Source organism: Dryobates pubescens, chromosome 10 (assembly GCF_014839835.1).
Source record: "Dryobates pubescens isolate bDryPub1 chromosome 10, bDryPub1.pri, whole genome shotgun sequence".
Lineage (NCBI taxonomy): Eukaryota > Metazoa > Chordata > Aves > Piciformes > Picidae > Dryobates > Dryobates pubescens.
In genome coordinates this window covers 37,383,599-37,401,801 of record NC_071621.1, presented here as the reverse complement: position 1 = coordinate 37,401,801, position 18,203 = coordinate 37,383,599, and the positions used below count along the sequence as shown (strand labels likewise).

Below are 18,203 nucleotides of genomic sequence, written 5' to 3'. Positions count from 1 at the left end.
CACATGTGATCAGTGTAGTATCTGTGTGCATAACTGCTGCTCTTTGAACTTGGTGTTCAGGTAAATTTGTTTCTGGCTGTTGGATGATGAAGGACAGCAAATACTTGTTCATTAAGAGCTGCAGAAATGCACCACAACACGTCCTGACCTACTGGTTAGATCCAGCAGGTGGAGGAGGCTTCAGCTCCTTCTGTGTCTAATTGAAGCAGTCTGCTGTAAAGGAGGATGTGAGGTGGGGTAGAGCTGAGGTGCAAATTAGTACAGTTTCTATCTTTATCCCTAAACATGGAGAAGTCCTTGCAGTGATGGAGTCTGGAGTTTTCATTTGTCAGGTTGTTGGTTGGTTTTTTAACTGCATTAAAAGAACCTGCCTGGATGGCTGGGCCTGGAGAGTGGTGGGCAATGGAGTTAAATCCAGGTGGTGACTGGTCACAGGAGCTGTTCCTCAGGGCTCAGCACTGGGGCCAGTTCTCTCATGACCTGGGTGAGGGGATTGCATGCACCCTCAGTAAGAGGGCAGATGAAACCAAGTTGGGAGAGAGTGTTGATCTACTTGAGGGTAGGAGGGCTCTGCAGAGGGATCTGGGCAGGCTGGATCAATGGGCCAGTGTCAGCAGTGAGAGATCCAACAAGGCTAAGTCTCAGGTTCCACACTTGGGTCACTACAACTGTGTGTGATGCCACAGGCTTGGGGCAGAGTGGCTGGAAAGCTGCCCAGGGAAAAAGGACCTGGGGGTGCTAGTTGGCAGCTGTCTGAACATGAGCCACAGTGTGCTGAGGTGTCCAAGAAGGCAAACAATCCTGGCCTGGCACTCTGCTGGGTAGAGCACTGGCTGGGCAAAGGGGCCCAAAGGGTGGTGGTCAATGGAGTTGAATCCAGCTGGCAGCCAGTCACAGGGGGTGTTCCTCAGGGCTCAGTGCTGGGACCACTGCTGTTCAACATCTTTATTGATGACCTTGATGAAGACACAGAGAGTGTCATCAGTAAGTTTGCAGATGACACCAAGTTAGGTGGGAGTGTTGGTCTGCACCAGGGTAGGGAGGCTCTGCAGAGGGACTTGGATAGATTGGATCCATGGCCAACCTTAACAGGATGAGCTTCAACAAGGCCAAGGCCAGGTCCTGTACTTGGGTTACAACAACCCCAAGCAGTGCTACAGGCTTGGGGATGTGTGGCTGGAAAGCTGCCAGGCAGAAAGGGACCTGGGGGTTCTAATGGACAAGCAGCTGAACATGAGCCAGCAGTGCACCCAGGTGGCCAGGAAAGCCAGTGGCATCCTGGCTTGTATCAGAGATGCTGTGACCAGCAGGAGCAGGGAGGTGATTGTCCCCTTGTACTCTGCTCTGGTGAGGCCACACCTCAAGTATTGTGTCCAGTTTTGGGCACCTCAGTACAGGAGAGATGTGGAGGTGCTGGAGCCAGGGCAGAGGAGGGCAAGGAAGCTGGGGAAGGGCCTGTATGAAGTGTCTGAAGGAGCTGGGGATGGTTAGTTTGGGGAAGAGGAGGCTGAGGGGAGACCTCATTGCTGTCTACAACTACCTGAAAGGATGTTGTAGAGAGGCTGGTGCTGGTCTCTTCTCACAGGTGATTAGTGACAGAACAAGAGGGACTGGCCTCAAGCTGTGACTGGGTAGGATTTGACTGCACATTAGGAAAAAAATGTCACAGCAAGAGTGGTCAGGGACTGGAATGTGCTGCCCAGGGAGCTGGCTGAGTCACCAGCCCTGGCTGTGCTTAAAGGCCTGGGGCTCTGGTTTAGGGGTGAAGCTTGTAGAGTAGGGTTCTGGGTTGGACTTGGTGACCCTGAGGGGCTTTTCCAACCTGAATGTTTCTGTGAGTCTTTGTCTGATGCCTGACCCTGTGGAGATGTAAACTGCTGCTGCATGGCTGCTGCACCTCTAATTCAGAAAAGGACTGACATGCCATAGAGATTTAGGAACAGCAGGTTGTTTCTCTTTTGTTCTTCTAAAATGAAGGTGTCAAAACATTCTTCTGGACATCAAAGGCTTTTTTAATTCAGGTGAAGTTTGTTCATCTTGCTCCTGAGCATGAGCTAGCTTCTGATCTTCAAGGAGGGTAAAGGCAGGCAGAGGCTGGCACACCCTGTGGTTGACTGAGAAAGGCTTGCTCTTTTGAAGTGTTCTTGCTCTTCTGAAGCACCCCACTCACAAGCCAAAACAACTGGGGCAAAACCATCATTGTAGAGCCTCCTCTAATCATGCCTGGAGGTGGAAAATCTCTGAGCACAGGAGTGAGAGAAGTGCCAGAGATTTATCTATCAGCTAAAAGCCTCACTCATACTTGCTGGGTGTTTTGTGTAAAGTCTGGTGTTTGTGTACAAGCTGGTGAGGAGCAGGCAGAAGAGTGGTGTCATCCTTTTGGAGGGCAACCTCTTCACTCCAAAACCATTCCTCTCTGTCAGGCAGTATGTGAACATTTGCACTGTCTCTGCCACTTTGTTGGGTACCCAAAGAGGCTGAGCATGGTGTGGCCAGAGCAGGTCAGGGTGGAGATGAGGCCTCTCTGCCCATCCAAACTAATGTGTGGAAAAAACACTGCAGAAAGGTAAAATAAATGGTTCTGTTGGTAGACACTGGGAAGTAAACCCAAGGGGATAAGGGAGAGCTGAGAGGTAAGTGGAGCAGATGTAGGGAGAGAACACTGTGTAGGGTAATAAACTAAAGCATACATGGGTAGCTTATTCCCTGGGCATGTATTTATGGTGGATTAACTCTGCCTTGTGGTTTGTGGTGATCAGGAGAAACAAATGGGATGTCTTTCTTCTCCATCAGCCATGCTGCTGTCCCACATGTACAGGCAGTGAGGAGTCCATGGCATAGTGAAAGAGGACCAAGACCTGCTGACCATGCTGTGTGGGAGAGTTTCTAGCAATCAAGACCCTGAGGGAAGCAGGTGCCAGGGTTGAGTTGATCAGATGGTGCTGGGTGATAGGGTGGACTCCATGATCTCCAGGGTCTTTTCCAACCTGGTTAATTCTATTCCAAAGACTGGGGTGCATCTGCCTTCGCAGCAGTGCCTGCTGCATGGGGAAGGTAGCCTATGGCTTCTGCACCTCCTTTTCTCATGTGACTCCATGGGAGCTGGAGCTTCCATGGGGGAATGGAGAGGTGAAAGTTGCTGGCCCCTGTGCTTCTGGGTGCCCCTCACCAGGCTTCTGGGTGAATTTGAATTAATAATCCAAAAATACCAAGACCATTTACTGCACTGTCTTGCCCCAGAAAAGCAGCTAAGCCTGCAACATGTCCTGTCATCCTTCAGCCACATTCCTGCTGATGGGCCGCCTCCCTGGCTGGTCACCCCACTTCAGTTTACCGCTTTTGGCCCCTTTCTCCTGCCCACAGGGACCATGTGTGGGGCCACCTGAGGGAGTGCAGCATAGCAAGGGCACAGATGAAATAAAACCTGAGAAAGCTGATCCCCTTTGAGGCTGGTGGCTCTAGCCCAGGGGAACCAGGAGCTGCAGGGACGGGGGTGTGGGCTGTGTAAACTGCCTTGGGGAAGAGGGATCTGATTTGGTGGCCTGCTGCCCGCCTCAGGCCCTGCTCCTGTTTCATCTCATGATAGGACACGTCTCTGTGGTGTGGCCAGCCTTGCTTCTGATTTAAACAGATGTGGTGAGGGGTGGCTGAAGTGTGGACAAGCATCCCATCCCCTGCTTTTGCTGCAGGGCCTTGTCTCTGCCAAAGGGTGGGATGAGCAGCTGTTGCCCAAACACTTTTAACTACTGCAGAGATGCAAGGCAGAGCCCTGTGCCCACAAACACAAGGAAACAAAGTGAAAAAGGGGTAACACACCAGACCTCCTCCAAGAAAGCAGAAGCAGACAAACAAGTCTCACTCTGCATCATTTTTTGCTGATTTCTTAAGCATTTGATTCCAAGTGTGATGTGTTGCTGGCATGCACATTCCCCGGGCACGGCCAGCCGGGCAGGGCTTGAGACGCAGCTTCCCTGGGGAGAGGCAGGCTGGGCCGAGCCTGAGTCAGCAGCAGAGGTGACTCTGCTGAGAGGTTTGGCTCCCAGGGGAGTGTTTCGGAAGGGTAACTGATGCAGTGTTGCCGTGGCAGGGCAGTGTGTGTGCACAGCTGAGGGACAAACCCCGGCCTGGGTGAGCGGGGCCGGTGGGGCAGCCGCGCTCAACCTCACCTGCCCGCTCCACCTCCCGCCTCGCCTCGCTCCCTTCCACACTGCTTCCTTTGCTTTCTCCCCTCCTGTGCCCCAGCTTTTTGTCCCTTTGCTCCTGGCATTTCATCTCGTTGTGGCATTGTTTGTTTTATAGCCTTGGCTCATTTTTTCAGTTCCCATTTGGGGTCATTATCACATATGATTAGTTTGGGAGCCTAATGAAGGGGATCAGACATAACTCTAGGGTATGTCTGAGCCATTTAGAGTTTCTGAGCTCAAAGATCTGCAGAGGAAGTTTATTTTTAAGCTTCCTGAGAAGATAAATTTGAATGTTGGGTTGTTTAGGGTACAAGTAATAGAACTGAAATCCCTCCAGGAGGGAGCAGTGCCCTCTGGGATTTGAAGCATCCCAGGGATAATTATCCAGTGCTGAGTAAGTCTTGTTAGTCTTGAAATAGCTCTTAGTGGATGATCACATTTTCCCCCTCACATTGGCTTGTGTGAAAGCTTGAAACCCTGTATTACCATTTAGCCTTCATTGTGAGAGCACTGTGTACATGTCCTTAGTACTGTTGTTACCCAGTCCCACTCTGGGAAAGCTGGGAATGGAGATAACTGATTGCACAGAATAACAACCCTGGAACGTAAAAAAAGACTTCTTTTCCCCAAGGCTGTTCTTCACAGTCCTGTTCTTTCACTGTACCAAGAGATAAGAGGAAGTCATGAGGTCTTGTGTGTTGGAGCAAGGTGAGGGCAGAGCATCCTCAGGACAGCTCCAGCTACTGCTGTTGGGTGGCACTTTGCAGGGGACTGTAGCCTCAGCTCAGCAAAGCAGGAGCAGTACTGTGTCACTGGCCCAGGCAAAGTGACATGTCCTTACAGTGACTCAACTGCATCCTTGCTAACCATCTGCTGATGTGATGCAGTTCATTAGTCACTAATTGGTGTGATTATCCAGTTTGTGGGGGCTTTTTCAGCCTGCTGGAAAGGCCAAGGATCACATAGGTGTGAAGCAGCTGAGTCAGTCTTCTACCACATTGCCTTCAGGTCCAGCAGGCTCTTGGTGGTGCTTAGAAAGCAGACTCAGCCTGTCTCAGGTTTATCTTAGGCTTATAGGCAAATGGCCAGAAAGCACATCACAGCTGTAGAGTGGAACTGGGGTCTGCACCTGGGGCCTCCTGGTGTGTGGCAGTGCACTGCCCAAAGGAAGCACCTCTGGAGGCTGCAGGAGAGGACCCTCTGCCTTTAGGCTGAGCCTGAGAGGCTTGTTTTGCCCATGCTGCATTTGCTGTCTCTGTCAGCTTTGTAAAACCCCTCCTGAGGCATCTGGGGCTTTAGTTAGGATAGCAATTTCATAATACTTCCCCCCCATTTCTTCCTTCCCACTCATGTCCAGGCTTTCCATCTTTGGCTGTATCTCTTCATCCAGTGCTTCATCTATGGGTGCTGGTGGGTTAAGTACTGATGCTTAGCTATCACCTTACTGGCTATATCAACTGGTAGTTTGTAAGTCTGTGTCTTCCCTGACAGCTGCTATGCCATCAACCCAGACTATTCTTGAAGACAGATCTTTGATGCCATGTGTAATACCTGGACCCTTCTGGACTCAGGTTTGAACACTGTCCTTCTGCTCCCTTGTCTGTGGAGTTTTCAGTCTGCCTAAAATCCTCAACTCAGTCTCTTCTGGCTGATGCTTTTCTTGAAGCTCCTTCTGTGGTCGTGGTATCAGCAGCACCCTTGGGTGCACTGCAGATGGAGGTGTGGATTCTTGTCCTTTGTGCCTTGCTCAGCTGCAGGAGGAAACTTGATGTAAACATCAGGTATCCTCCCCATACTTGGAACGGCCTAAGGAAGCCATGGAAGGTCTTCCCCTGTGTAAGCAGCCCTGTGGCAGTGCTGAGATGGCAGGCTCTGTACACTGCCAAGGAGCTTGGACGTGATGAGGGTGGCTTGTGCTGGGTACCTCCTCCGTGTTCACTTCCCATTTGAGCTCTAGGCAAGCAGTCCTCACAGAACTGAAGTCAATTGTCATACTGGTAGCAATATTCCTAAGAGCATCTCTTTTGTCTCTTCTTAAACACCTCCCTTGGTGTACTCCAGCCACACTGTTACTCTGCTCCCCAGGGAGGAGAGCTCTTTGTGTCTTTAAGGCAAATGCTGCTGGTTTTGTTTTAAGCTGAATTTCCCCATCTATTCTGTCCTCATGTGCTCCAGCCCTGCTCTGTGGGTACCCAGCCCTGGCCTGGAGCAGCAGCTCACAGGGAATTTTCTGCTTATTGCCTTAAACAGAAAAAAATTCGTGTGATTTGCTTGGAGAATGTAGCAAAGTCCTCTCTGTCCTTCAGAGCTGATGTAGTTAGAAGCAAAACAAACATCTGGGGGCCACAAAGGTGATCCAAGGGCTGGAATGCCTCTGCTCTGAGGAGCTGGGGTTGTTTAGCCTAGGGAAGAGAAGACTCCAAAGGGACCTTATAGCTCCTTTCCAGTGCCTGAAGGGATCCCACAGGATGGCTGGAGAGGGAATTTTCATAAGGGTATCTAGTGGCAGTTCAAGAGGGATTGGTTTTAAGCTGAGGGAGAGTAAGTTTAGACCGGCTCTTAGGAAGGAGTTCTTAGTACAAGAGTGGTGGGACTCTGGAATAGGCTTCCCAGAGAGCTGTGGATGCCTCCTCCTTGGGGATGTTGAGCAGCTGAGTCTAGTTGAGAGGTGTCCCTGCCCGTGACAGGGAGGTTAGAGTAGATGATCTCTAAGGTCCTTTCCAGCCTAAGCCATTCTAAGAAAGCTGGGAAGTGCTGTCTCGGGCTTGTGGTGCGCTGCTTAGAAAGCTGAGCATCAGCATCTCTAATTTGTGGGCAGCCAGGTGAGAGCGTGTGGAAGCTGAGACCCGGCTGAGGTTTCACAGCAGCTGACACCGGACTGCGTGGATGCCCCGGCTCCGAGCGGGCAAGGCTCTTCTGCCTTATCCGAGGCGCGGCGCACACGCCGGGGACCTTTGCTCTGAGCGTGCGGAGCAATAAAGTTCGGCAGGAACGACAGAGCCTTCCCCCGCCTGGGCTCACCGCCTGCTGCGCTCTCTGTCTCTCTTGCAGCTGCGTAAATGAGTATGGAAGATTATGATTTCCTCTTCAAAATCGTGTTGATCGGCAACGCGGGCGTGGGCAAGACCTGCTTGGTGCGGCGCTTCACTCAGGTACGTCTGGCTGCCGCCGCGGGCATGGCGCTGGCACCGCAGCCTGCAGCCTGCGGCTGGGCGCCCAGGGCGCCGCCAGCATCACGGCCTCAGAGCCCTCTGTTGGTCTGCCACCTACAGTGACATACTGGCACAAGCGGCACATCTGGAGCAGCCTGGAGAACAGGCGGCTCAGGGCAGACCTATTGCTCTCTACAACTACCTGGAGGGAGGTTGTAGCCAGGCGGGGGTTGGTCTCTTCTCCCAGGCAACCAGCACCAGAACAGGAGGACACAGTCTCAAGCTGTGCCAGGGGAGGTTTAGGCTGGATATTAGGAACAAATTCTTCATAGAGAGAGAGATTGGCCATTGGGATGTGCTGCCCAGGGAGGTGGTGGAGTCACCATCACTGGAGGTGTTTAGGAAGAGACTGGATGGGGTGCTTGGTGCCAGGGTTTAGTTAGCCATGAGGTGTTGGGTGATAGGTTGAACTTAATGATCTCAAAGGTCTCTTCCAACCTGGTCTGGTCTATTCTATTCTATCTGCATCTAATGCTCTGCTTGGCTCTGTTTGGGATCCTGTGCTGGAGAAAGCTCACCCCTCCCTGAAGATACAAAGTCCCCTCTGAAAGCCACTGGGACAGCTCCTGATTTGGAGGTGTGCTGGGCCAGTCATAAGGACCAGCACAGCTCCTGCTGTGCTCATGTGTGCTTTCTCCTCCCTAGCCACTGCTGCACAAAGTTCTCCCTGTTGTTTGTCACTGGTAGATAATTAAATCATCTTGGTCCTTGGCTGTCAGTCCAGTGTCTTTGTTAAACACCAGACCGTTTTGTGTCACACAGCAACAGGGAAAAGACTGTGCTTCTGCGGTCCAGACAAGAGAAGGGTTTGCAAGATGCACAATAAAACTGAACTTCTGGGGGTTTTGTTGCTCCCTGCATTAGGAATTGTCAGCATTTTCCCTCCCTCACTGTTAATGTTAGTTCTAAAGCTGTGGTGGTGTTAGACACTCTCCAACCACTTGTGACAGACAGTGGCCATATAGCAACTCAGCTTCAAGTGGTTAATTGCAAAAGTCTGTGGATGCTCCTGCTGCTTTGGCAGCACAGCTGCTGTAGGGGATGGATGTGCCCCCAGATCAACATAGCTTCATAGACCTAGACATGAGAAATCAAACACTTAGTGTTTTTGTAAGCTTAGACACTAGGAATAAAAAAGAGTTGCTTTGGTTTGCTGTTGCTGCTTTCTGATGGTGCTGCAGATACCACCAGCACCGCACCAGCCTTTGCCGCTGCTGTTGTGCTGGCAGCGGCTGACTCGGTGCTTTGCTCCTGGAAGCTGTGCAGGGGTGTGATCCCAGTTCTGGGAGCTGCCAGAAATGCCTTTCCATGCTGGGCTGTGTGGTGGAGGGGAAAGGGAAGGTGTGAGGGAAGAATCATCCTGCTCGTGGTGCTATCAAGGCACTGGGAAGTAGGGTGGAGGGTCCTCATGTGCCCTTCCCTGCCTCTTGCCACTGCACAGAAGCAGAAGAGCTTTTTCTCTCTTGTGGCTTTTTGTTTTCTTTTCTTTTTCCTATACACATCCTCCTTCCCTTTCCTCTCCCCACTGCTGGAGTCAACTGCTTGCTACGTGACTAGGAAGGTGTAGGCAGGGAAAGCACTGGGGTTGAATTATGGTAACCTTTGTGCTGGGGGAATGCTACATTTTCCTCTCTAAGTGTGATGTAAGTACGTATCTGGGGAAGATGACAAGGGAGGAATGGTTTTGAGGGTGGGGAAGAGCAAAGCCTGGCACCCAGAAAGAGTCTTTGCATAATGAAATTCCTCTTTTCTTTCAGGGACTCTTCCCACCAGGTCAAGGAGCCACGATTGGGGTTGACTTTATGATTAAAACTGTGGAGATAAATGGTGAAAAAGTAAAGGTAGGAGCCTGATGGTTTTCAGTGTAAACTCCTGTGACAGTACTGTAGCTGATGTTTCTTCCTGCAGCCCTCCCACTGCTGAAAGGCTTGTGAGGAAGGGCCAGGGCTGTGGGGCATGGCTTGGGTGGTGCTGGGTCTAACAGTCTTTGCACCCCTCTCTGCAGTCAGGATCGCAAAAGTGAGCCTGCCCTGAGGGGAAAAGGGGAGAGGGAGATCTTGCAAAACTCAGTCCTTGCTTAGGAGACATTAGCACCGGGCCTGGCTGGAGTTGAGGAAGCACAAAGTGCTTCATTGCAACCCCTGCTCACAGCCCTTCTGGTAGGCAGAAGTGTGCTGCATTCCCACTGGGAGGCGCTTGGTGAAGGTCTCCTGTGAAGTCCTGCGCTGGCCGCTAGGGGGAGCAGGCTTCTGAGCTTGTGCAGCTCTGCACCGTGAGAGCTCAACTGCCGCTCCTGAGCTGCAGGTCTGGGAGAAGCAGGGATGGTCACAACACTCATGCTTCGGTCAACAGGTTCTACTGAGAAGGGCAATGTCCTCCATATTCAACGTTTTACCCTCCAAAATAGGGTGGTGGCAACCACATTGCTGCTGGGAAACTCTCCTTGCCTTGTGCTAATACCCAAACGGAGCCAAATTATCACTTGACAGAGAGCCTGGGCTGAAACACGCTGGAGTTCAGTCTCATGTTTAATGGCATCCATGGTTGGGTTTCAGTGCCCAAAGATGTTGGCTGGTGCCACTGTTTTCATTAGTAGAGATCCTACTAGAGCCACCATTGTGTTCAAGAGTGGGTAGCCTCTGATATCAGGTGTCTAGAGACCCTGAGCTGCTCCTGGAGTTACTCTGCCTAGATTAAATGCAGAGGCATCAAAGTGAAAAACATTGGTTTCCCCTTGCTGCCTTCATCAAATCTAGCAGTGAGCACAAGGGAGAGCAGCAGTGGTGTGACAGCAGCTGGATGTGACATTGAGACCCATTTTTAAGGTTATATAAGTGATGGGATGGAAGCAGTGGACTCAGATTGTCGTGGCTGGGTGGTTTTTAACCTGTATTTCAGCACAGAGGGTTTTAAGAAGAAAGTCAGGTGGCACACTCCTGAGTTTAGGATAGATTTAAGAAGCCACAGCCATGTCAGCAGGGTGCCATCCTGCTGTGTGAGGAGCTGTACAAACCTGGGGCAAATGACAATCCTCAGCCAGAAGACCTTCCAGCCTGGGCAGGTGAAGGGCAAGATAAAGACAGAGTTAGCATTCAGCACATCACAGTGCAAAGGGACAGAGCAGCAGGCAGGAGAGCAGTGGGGATCATGTAGAACCCCTGCAGCGTCTGTACTTTGCTTGGTGGTTGTGATGCTCGTTAGCAGGCATTGTGTAGCAGGGTTGGCCAGGACATGGATGCTGCTTATTCAGGCTCCTTGGACAGCAGAAATGCTTCTTTCAGCCAGAACCTGGTCCAGTGGAGCTGCTCAGAGGATCTAAGCTGGTAAATGGCTTAAGTACTGCACTGAAGGTAGAATTAATTATTCTCCTTATATCCCTGGCATAAATCATCTGTCTCAAGATTTTCTTGGTCAATGCAAAGGAGTCTTGAGGCAGATGAATCCCTTCCACTCCAGACATGTCTCCTTTCCAAGAATCTGGTTGCCTGTCAAGTACAGATGGAGCCGTAAGAACATCACTTATAGCTGAGGTCTGGCTTTTGGACAGGTGAACTCACCCTTGGGATTTGTCTCCATTTGCCTGGTCACCACGACATCATCTTGTTTTAAAACTAGCTTGGGCTGAGGATGCAAACTCCTTATGAGTGGTCATGCCAGCATGGGCTTCTCAGGGGCAGGGATGGTTCAGGGAAACTCAACAGCTAAATGAAAACTCCTCAGTGTGGTTAAGCTGCAGCTGTCCTGCAGGTGTCTGATAAATGCATGTGTCCACCCAAGCAAATCTCTTAATCACCTTGGTGGGCTGGCTTGTGTTTCACAGAGCCATAGCAAGTGGTAGCTGGTACAGCAGCTATATTTCACTTAGCAAATAATGAGTTGTTAAATCAAAGTCCCCCTCCTGACCTCACCAGTGGAATAAATTGGAGTCACTGGAACTTGGCCACAATGACCAGGCTTAGGACAGTCCCTTGGGGCATGTGAATGAGGCTCTGGAGTGTGACAGACAAATGGATTTCTTTCAGGGAGTGATCTTGTAGCTGAAACTTTTTGAGTAAGCAGTGGTAGTGAGAATAAACATTTAATGAACAGAAAAAGCAGGAATGAGTCAGAGCTCAGAGCAAGAAACAACAGCTCAATCAGACGAGGTGCTTCTATTTGCTCACTTAACAGTGCCCAAGCTGTGGTTCCCCTTCCGTGCCAGGCATCTCCTGCCTGTCTGCTGGGATCCAGGGTGAGAGAGCAGAGCTATTTACCAAAAAGGCATTCAGTCTTCCAAATAACTGATGGATTTCTGGGGAAAAAGGCTTCCAGCTTTCAAAAGTGCATTTGAAAGTAAGTGGAGAGGTCCTTGGGGTACAGAGCGTGAAGCTGCGTGCACACCCGCTGAGGTAGGAGGGGCTGCTGGGGCTTGCTGACAGACGACCTGAGCTGGCCCTGTGCAGCTGGGGGGGCTTGGGAGCTCCCTGGCCTCTCCTAGTAAGTGAAAAAACCTCTCTGCAAGACCTGTGCTTAGAGGATGCCCAAATCTGAGCCAGGTGTAACATCCTCACAGAGTGGTAAGGATTGGAAGGGACCTTTAAAGGGCCAACTAGTCCAGTCCTCCTGCCGTGAGCAGGGACATCTTCAGTTAGCTCTGGTTGCTCAGACCTGTGTCTGACTTTACCTGTCCTTGAATGTTTCTGGGGATGGAGCTTCTACCACCTGGGCAACCTGTTCTGGTGTTCCACCACCCTCAGCATGATGCAGACAGCAACTGTGACACTGCTCAAAGCTGAACACCCTCGGTGCTGCAAATGGAGGGCTATGCTCTGTGGACCTGTGATCTTACTGCACTTGGTGGAAATGTTTATATGCATAAAGCTAAATGTGTGTACAAACTTTGGGAGAGCAGGAGGCATCATCTGGCTCCAAGAAAAGGAACATGTAGGGTTTTCTGCAGGCTGAGTCAGGCACTGTCCTTTGGTTCATCTGGGAAAAAAAGAAGTAGAATGGTTGCTGTGAAGTATTTTATTTGGCAGAAATAAGCAGTGGGTGAAGTCTGAGATGCACATTTGGTGTGCAGGAAGAGTCTGTCAGTGGCTGTCAGTGGCTCTTGGCTCTTACCTGGCTTCTGCAGTCAGCTCAGAGGTAGACTCAGGGCTGCAGTAAGAAGCCCTCTCCTCTCCTCCCTTTTCTTTCAACGTCTGTTCTAGTGAAGGAAAGGAAGAACGTCCTCATGTCAAGGTTTTTATCAACTTGGAGATCTCCTCAGGGCATGTGGAACATGTATGAGCTGGGGTGAATCAGCAGGCCAGTCAGTAGATGCTTTTCCTGGGGAAGCAGCTGAGCAACAACAACAAAACAAGCCCTCTTTCCCCATCTGCCAGAGCCTGGCTTAACAGGGACTTGTTTGCTACCTGAATTTCATGCACAAGCCATTTCATTCGTGGGTTTGGCACGTCACAATTGCAAGGGCCAGGTTCAGCTGTTTAAATACAACTGTGCCAAGAGATTAAGCACAAAGGTGCCCAGGAGCTGTGACCCAGCCACAAATTGCTTCCTCTGTGGGAAAAAACCCAAATGTACTTTTCCAACATCCTATTCCACATCTGCAAGCTGCTGCTGGGAGCTCTCATTTCAAACAGTTACGATGAGCAGCTGGCCTAGCTCAGCTTTGGAACTGGGCAACAATAAGATTCTCCTCTCTTACAGGCTGCTGAGCATGTGGGGAAAAAATCTTACATACTTTTAACTTTTTCTTCCCAAAGCACACAGGAGTCTGGCTGGAAGTTCCACAGTGAGTTCCAGGGAGGGGTGCTTTACAAAAGCAAAGCTGAAGCAGAGAAATGCTCTTCTGTGCTGAAATACTCAGTTTGGATGTTTTCTTTGCCTTTTTGAAGAACTGAGGTTTTGATGACCCACCAAAAAGTATCAGATGGCCAACTTCTGAAAGCAGTGTGAGTTTAGTTTGTCTTGTGAGCTGGCTGTGGTCTGCCTGGAGCTGGAGGGCTCGGCAGACACTCGTGACGCCTTTGAAGCAGTTGAGGATACATCTGCCAGTTTGACACCTTGGGAAGGCAGGCAGCAGTGGCTGGAATGGGTGAAGCTGTGGAGAGCAAACACGTTGGGTCAGCCTTCAGCTGAGCTCCCTTTCCAGTCCTGTGGTTTCTGCCCATCAGTGCATTATCTCAGGATAAGCAGAGCTAGCTTTGGGAGCTGGAGGGGAGGCTGAGGCTTTCTTATTTCTTCTTAGAATGGATACTGCTCTTGCTTGAACTTCAGGGATGAGAGAAGTGACTTTCTCCTTACAGGGCCTGCATTGTAACTCCAGGCCAGCAGCTCTGCCCATAGCAGAGGAAGATACTAGAAGTCCCATGGAAACTCACAGACCTATGCCTTCCAGGGGCTGCCAGCCACAGTGCCAGCTGACTTTGTGCTTTGCATCTCAATCCACAAGTGCAGGAACAGAAACAAAAATGCTGGGGGAAGGGAAGCCAAAGGGGAGAAGAGTTAAGTGCTTTCCCAAGCATTGGCTTACCCTGAAGGGTAGTGCTGGCAAAGGAAAAAAGTTCAATAATGATGGTTTGGTTTTGCTGGGGACAGAGTGGCTGGAGAGCAGCCAGGCAGAAAGGGACCTGGGGGTACTGGTTGTCAGCAGCTGAACAGGAGCCAGCAGTGTGTCCAAGTGGCCAAGAAGGCCAATGGCATCCTGGCCTGCATCAGGAACAGTGTGGCCAGCAGGAGCAGAGAAGTCATTGTGCCCTGTGCTCAGCACTGCTTAGGCCACACCTTGAGTCCTGTGTCCAGTTCTGGGCTCCTCAATTCAAGAGAGAGGTTGAGTTGCTGGAAGGTGTCCAGAGAAGGGCAACAAAGCTGGGGAGGGGTCTGGAGCACAGCCCTGTGAGGAGAGGCTGAGGGAGCTGGGGTTGCCTATCCTGGAGAAGAGGAGGCTCAGGGGAGACCTTCTTGCTCTCTACAACTACCTGAAAGGAGATTGTAGCCAGGAGGGGGTTGGTCTCTTCTCCCAGGCACCCAGGACCAGAACAAGAGGACACAGTCTCAAGCTGTGCCAGGGGAGGTTCAGGCTGGATGTTAGGAAGAAATTCTTCCCAGCAAGAGAGACTGGCCATGGGAATGTGCTGCCCAGGGAGGCGGTGGAGTCACCATCCCTGGAGGTGTTCAAGAGGGGCTTGGATGTGGCCCTTGGTGCCATGGTTGAGTTGGTTGGATGGTGTTGGGTGAGAGGTTGGACTCGGTGGTCTCCAAGGTCTTTCCCCAGCCGGCTAATCCTGCCCTGCTGTTGTGCCCCAAGCTGCAGATCTGGGACACGGCAGGGCAGGAGCGGTTCCGCTCCATCACGCAGAGTTACTACCGCAGCGCCAACGCCTTGATCCTCACCTACGACATCACCTGCGAGGAGTCCTTCCGCTGCCTGCCCGAGTGGCTGCGCGAGATCGAGCAGTACGCCAGCAACAAGGTCATCACCGTGCTCGTGGGTAAGCCCTGGCTCTCTGCTCTCCTAGCTCCACAGGGAGTGAGGCAGGTGCCCCTCACCCCTTCCCAGAGCAGGGAAGGAAACGCTCCGCACAGGCGTGGAAAGAATTGGAACTAAACCCAAGTATCAACTAAATGTAACGGGGTGAGACCACACAAAGGCACCCAGCAATTCGTGTTCAGCCCAGCTCTCCTGTTCAGGCTTCTCCAACAGCCTCACTAGGCCACCACCTTCACAGAACCTGCCCCCCAGCCAGGCCTCAAACGCCCCCAGCCCCCATACCTCCCTCCCCAGGCAAGAGTAATGCAGTAAAAATTCAGCTTGCCAGCTCAAGGCCCTGCTGCCCTGCACAGCAAAGATAGGGGAGCCCACGCTGGGAAGAGAGCAGGAGAGGAGAGGGCAGAAGCTGAAGTTACACCTACATGGGGGTAGATGCAGAATTATGGGAATGGCAAAACAAAAGGTTACATTTTCTATCCCCCCCTTGGACCTCTCTGGTACTTGGAGGACTTTCAGCTCCGGGGTTTAAGACTTCCCAGTTTCTAAACCCACAACGTTGTCCCTAGCAGGGTGAGGTGACAAAGAGGGGAGCTGTGTGTGTTGAGGGGCTGATAGCAGGTGGAGGTTTCAGCAGCAGGAACACATGGCATCTGTGTGAACTGGTGCAGCAGATCTTGTTGCCAACCAGAGCTGTAACCTCAGGTGGGAGCAGGGTACAGCTGATGCCTTAAACACAGTGCTTGGACTATTCCTTCTGCAAGCAACCCCAGGATACTGACAGGCACTTCTCAAAGTCTGAGCCTGTCTCAGGTGTGAGGCTGTAGCATGCAGAGGTGGATATTTCCCATCATTTGGTCTCATAGGGCCAGCTGGGCTGGGAATAGAGCATTTTCCCTTGTGACTCCCAGCTCCAATCTCTACTAATATACAAGGATCTGCTCAAATTGAGGTTGCCTTTGAGTTGCTGAAGCCTCTAGCTGTGGGACAACCATAGTCACATCTCAGGTGAGGCAGGTTCTGAAACCACATCAGGATGTAATGGTTGAGTGGATCGTAGTATTCATGGGTGGGTCAGCTGGAAAACTACTATTTTTACATGGATTATAGGGAAACTAAAAAGAACTGAATGTTATGTGAATCTGTGGGCCTTCAACTCAAGCTAAAGCAGGCCTTAGGCCATCTGTCTGCTACAAGCAAGGTGAAGTTTATTTTGCCTATGAGCACTTGTCCATGCTCTGCTTTCAGCAGCTGGTAGTCAGGACTTGGCTTTTAAAGGCCCAACAACAATGGTCAAATAACTTAGGAAAACCCAGAAAGTTTCCTCCTGCAGTGTTTATGTCACCTTTAATAGTTTGCTGTTTAAAAGAAAGAATCTAGGGGCTTGTAAAATGTTTTTATGGTAGCTTTAAAACTCTTCCAAGTCTCATATGCCTCAGTGGTATTGCAGGTGAGCCTTGGGAGTCACAGAGCTTCCAGGCAGGAAACTCGCTGTGCTTCATGAGAGGGGTGCAGAGGTAATGAATATATGGTTAGGAAAGGTGTACATTTTTTTTCTTGGGGATCATTAAGTTAAGTATCAACATCTGCAGCACAAAGTACACATTACAGCAGCTTTAGCAGGCACTTTGGAGATGGTGACACCCCTGAGCTACTCGTGTTGAGTCATATTTGGTGTAGAAAACAAATGCTGGTGTATGCAGCTGGTCCAGGAAACTGCTGTGTCAGGAAAGAGAAGAGGCCTTGGACCAGAGGAGGGCAATGAGATGTGGCTTGCCAGTGGAAGCAGTCCCTTCCTCCCTCTCACAAAACTGCTGGTAGAAGCAAGGCCAGGAGAGGTTTCTCCCTGGGCCACAACCCACTGCTGTTATCACAACTCCTGGTCTGTTATCATCTTTGTAAGATGAATTTATGGTAAAAACATCATGTTTGAAGTGAAGTGACTGGTAGTAAGGAAGGATCCTGTCAGACACTTGCTTGAGGCTTTAATCACATCTCTACTAAAGGGAGCTCTCTGCAGGAAGGGGCTGGCTTCCCACCCCACCTTGTTCTGTTGATGCCCCCAGGCCCATCCCTCTTTCAGCCTCAGCAGCCAAATCCTTCATGGGAACATTGAATAGGAAACTGCCTTCTGTGCCAGGCTTCTTCTAAAGCTTGTAATGACGTGGGGAGTGTCATGTTTAGTGTCTTGTGTGCCATAACTGACGTTTTAAGAGCTCCCCAGAGCAAGGAGAAGTTTTAATAGATATTAAGATGGCAAGCCTTTTATGTTGGTTGGCAGCAGGAAACAGACGTGCTGCTGTTAATGTAAAGGTGACTGAGCTGGGTGTTCACAGGGCATATCCCATTAAATGAGCTGATATTAAGTGAGCTTGGTTGCATGTATCAGGGAATCCATGATTTGGAGGGGAAAGCAAGCACCCAGAGCTTCATATCCAAACCACTGTCCACACATACATCCAACACCAAGCTCTCCTTTATCCTTTATCAACCTTTCTTTGGGTTTGTTTTTTGAAATCAAATTAATTCCTCTTCTGAAATATTTTATCAATGCAGGTAATAAGATTGATTTAGCTGATAAGAGGGAAGTCTCCCAGCAGAGAGCTGCAGAGTTTTCTGAAGCCCAGGACATGTACTATCTGGAAACCTCAGCAAAAGAGTCGGATAACGTGGAAAAGCTCTTCCTGGACTTGGCTTGCCGGTTGATCAGCGAGGCACGACAGAACACCCTTGTGAACAATGTCTCATCCCCCTTGCCAGGAGAGGGGAAGAGTATCAGCTACTTGACTTGCTGTAATTTTAATTAAAGAGCTGGCATGTGATTTCCCCTTCTGCCATGGGCCAAGAGGATTTCCCCCACCTCCCTGGGGTTTATCTACTTGAAGGCAATTCCTGCCACTCTGACCCATCTGACTTGCCCTGAGTCAGGCTGCAGACCTGGAACCCTGGCCAGCTGATGGCTCTAGCTGCATGGTAACATAGCAGAATATCACATGGCTTAAATTTTCATTTTTCTTGCAGTCTGTGGAGTGGGTTAGGAAAAGAAGAGTTGCACAAGCGCTTCATGCAATGCAGAACATGAGCTGTTGTGTTTCCTGCTATGGGAGAACAGAGCAGCCTTTCTTGAAGATACTGAAGAGATGAAAATCTCTCTTACAGAGCAGTGTGTTTGGTCCTCTTTCAAATAAAATGAGGGAAAAACCCCCAGCAATGAACCCTGACCCTGGACTCCATTGGCAATCTTCTTGGCTGCCAGCGAGCGAGCTGTTCGGACACGTCCATAGCGTCTGCAAGCGCGTCTTCACGGAGGCCTCTGGTGTTCGAAAGGATGTTCTG

General features: G+C 50.6%; 1 protein-coding gene across 1 annotated transcript in view; it reads left to right on the top strand.

Moving 5' to 3' along the window:
- RAB30 (RAB30, member RAS oncogene family) overlaps positions 1 to 18,203 on the top strand; it is a 53,115-nt gene extending 34,912 nt beyond the window's left edge. Inside the window, exons 2-5 of the mRNA XM_054164778.1 lie at positions 7,236 to 7,336; positions 9,154 to 9,237; positions 14,688 to 14,871; positions 17,424 to 18,203. Of these exons, the coding sequence (XP_054020753.1) occupies positions 7,244 to 7,336; positions 9,154 to 9,237; positions 14,688 to 14,871; positions 17,424 to 17,674 (612 nt within the window). The 5' untranslated portion in view covers positions 7,236 to 7,243 and the 3' untranslated portion in view covers positions 17,675 to 18,203. The remainder of the gene's footprint in view (positions 1 to 7,235; positions 7,337 to 9,153; positions 9,238 to 14,687; positions 14,872 to 17,423) is intronic.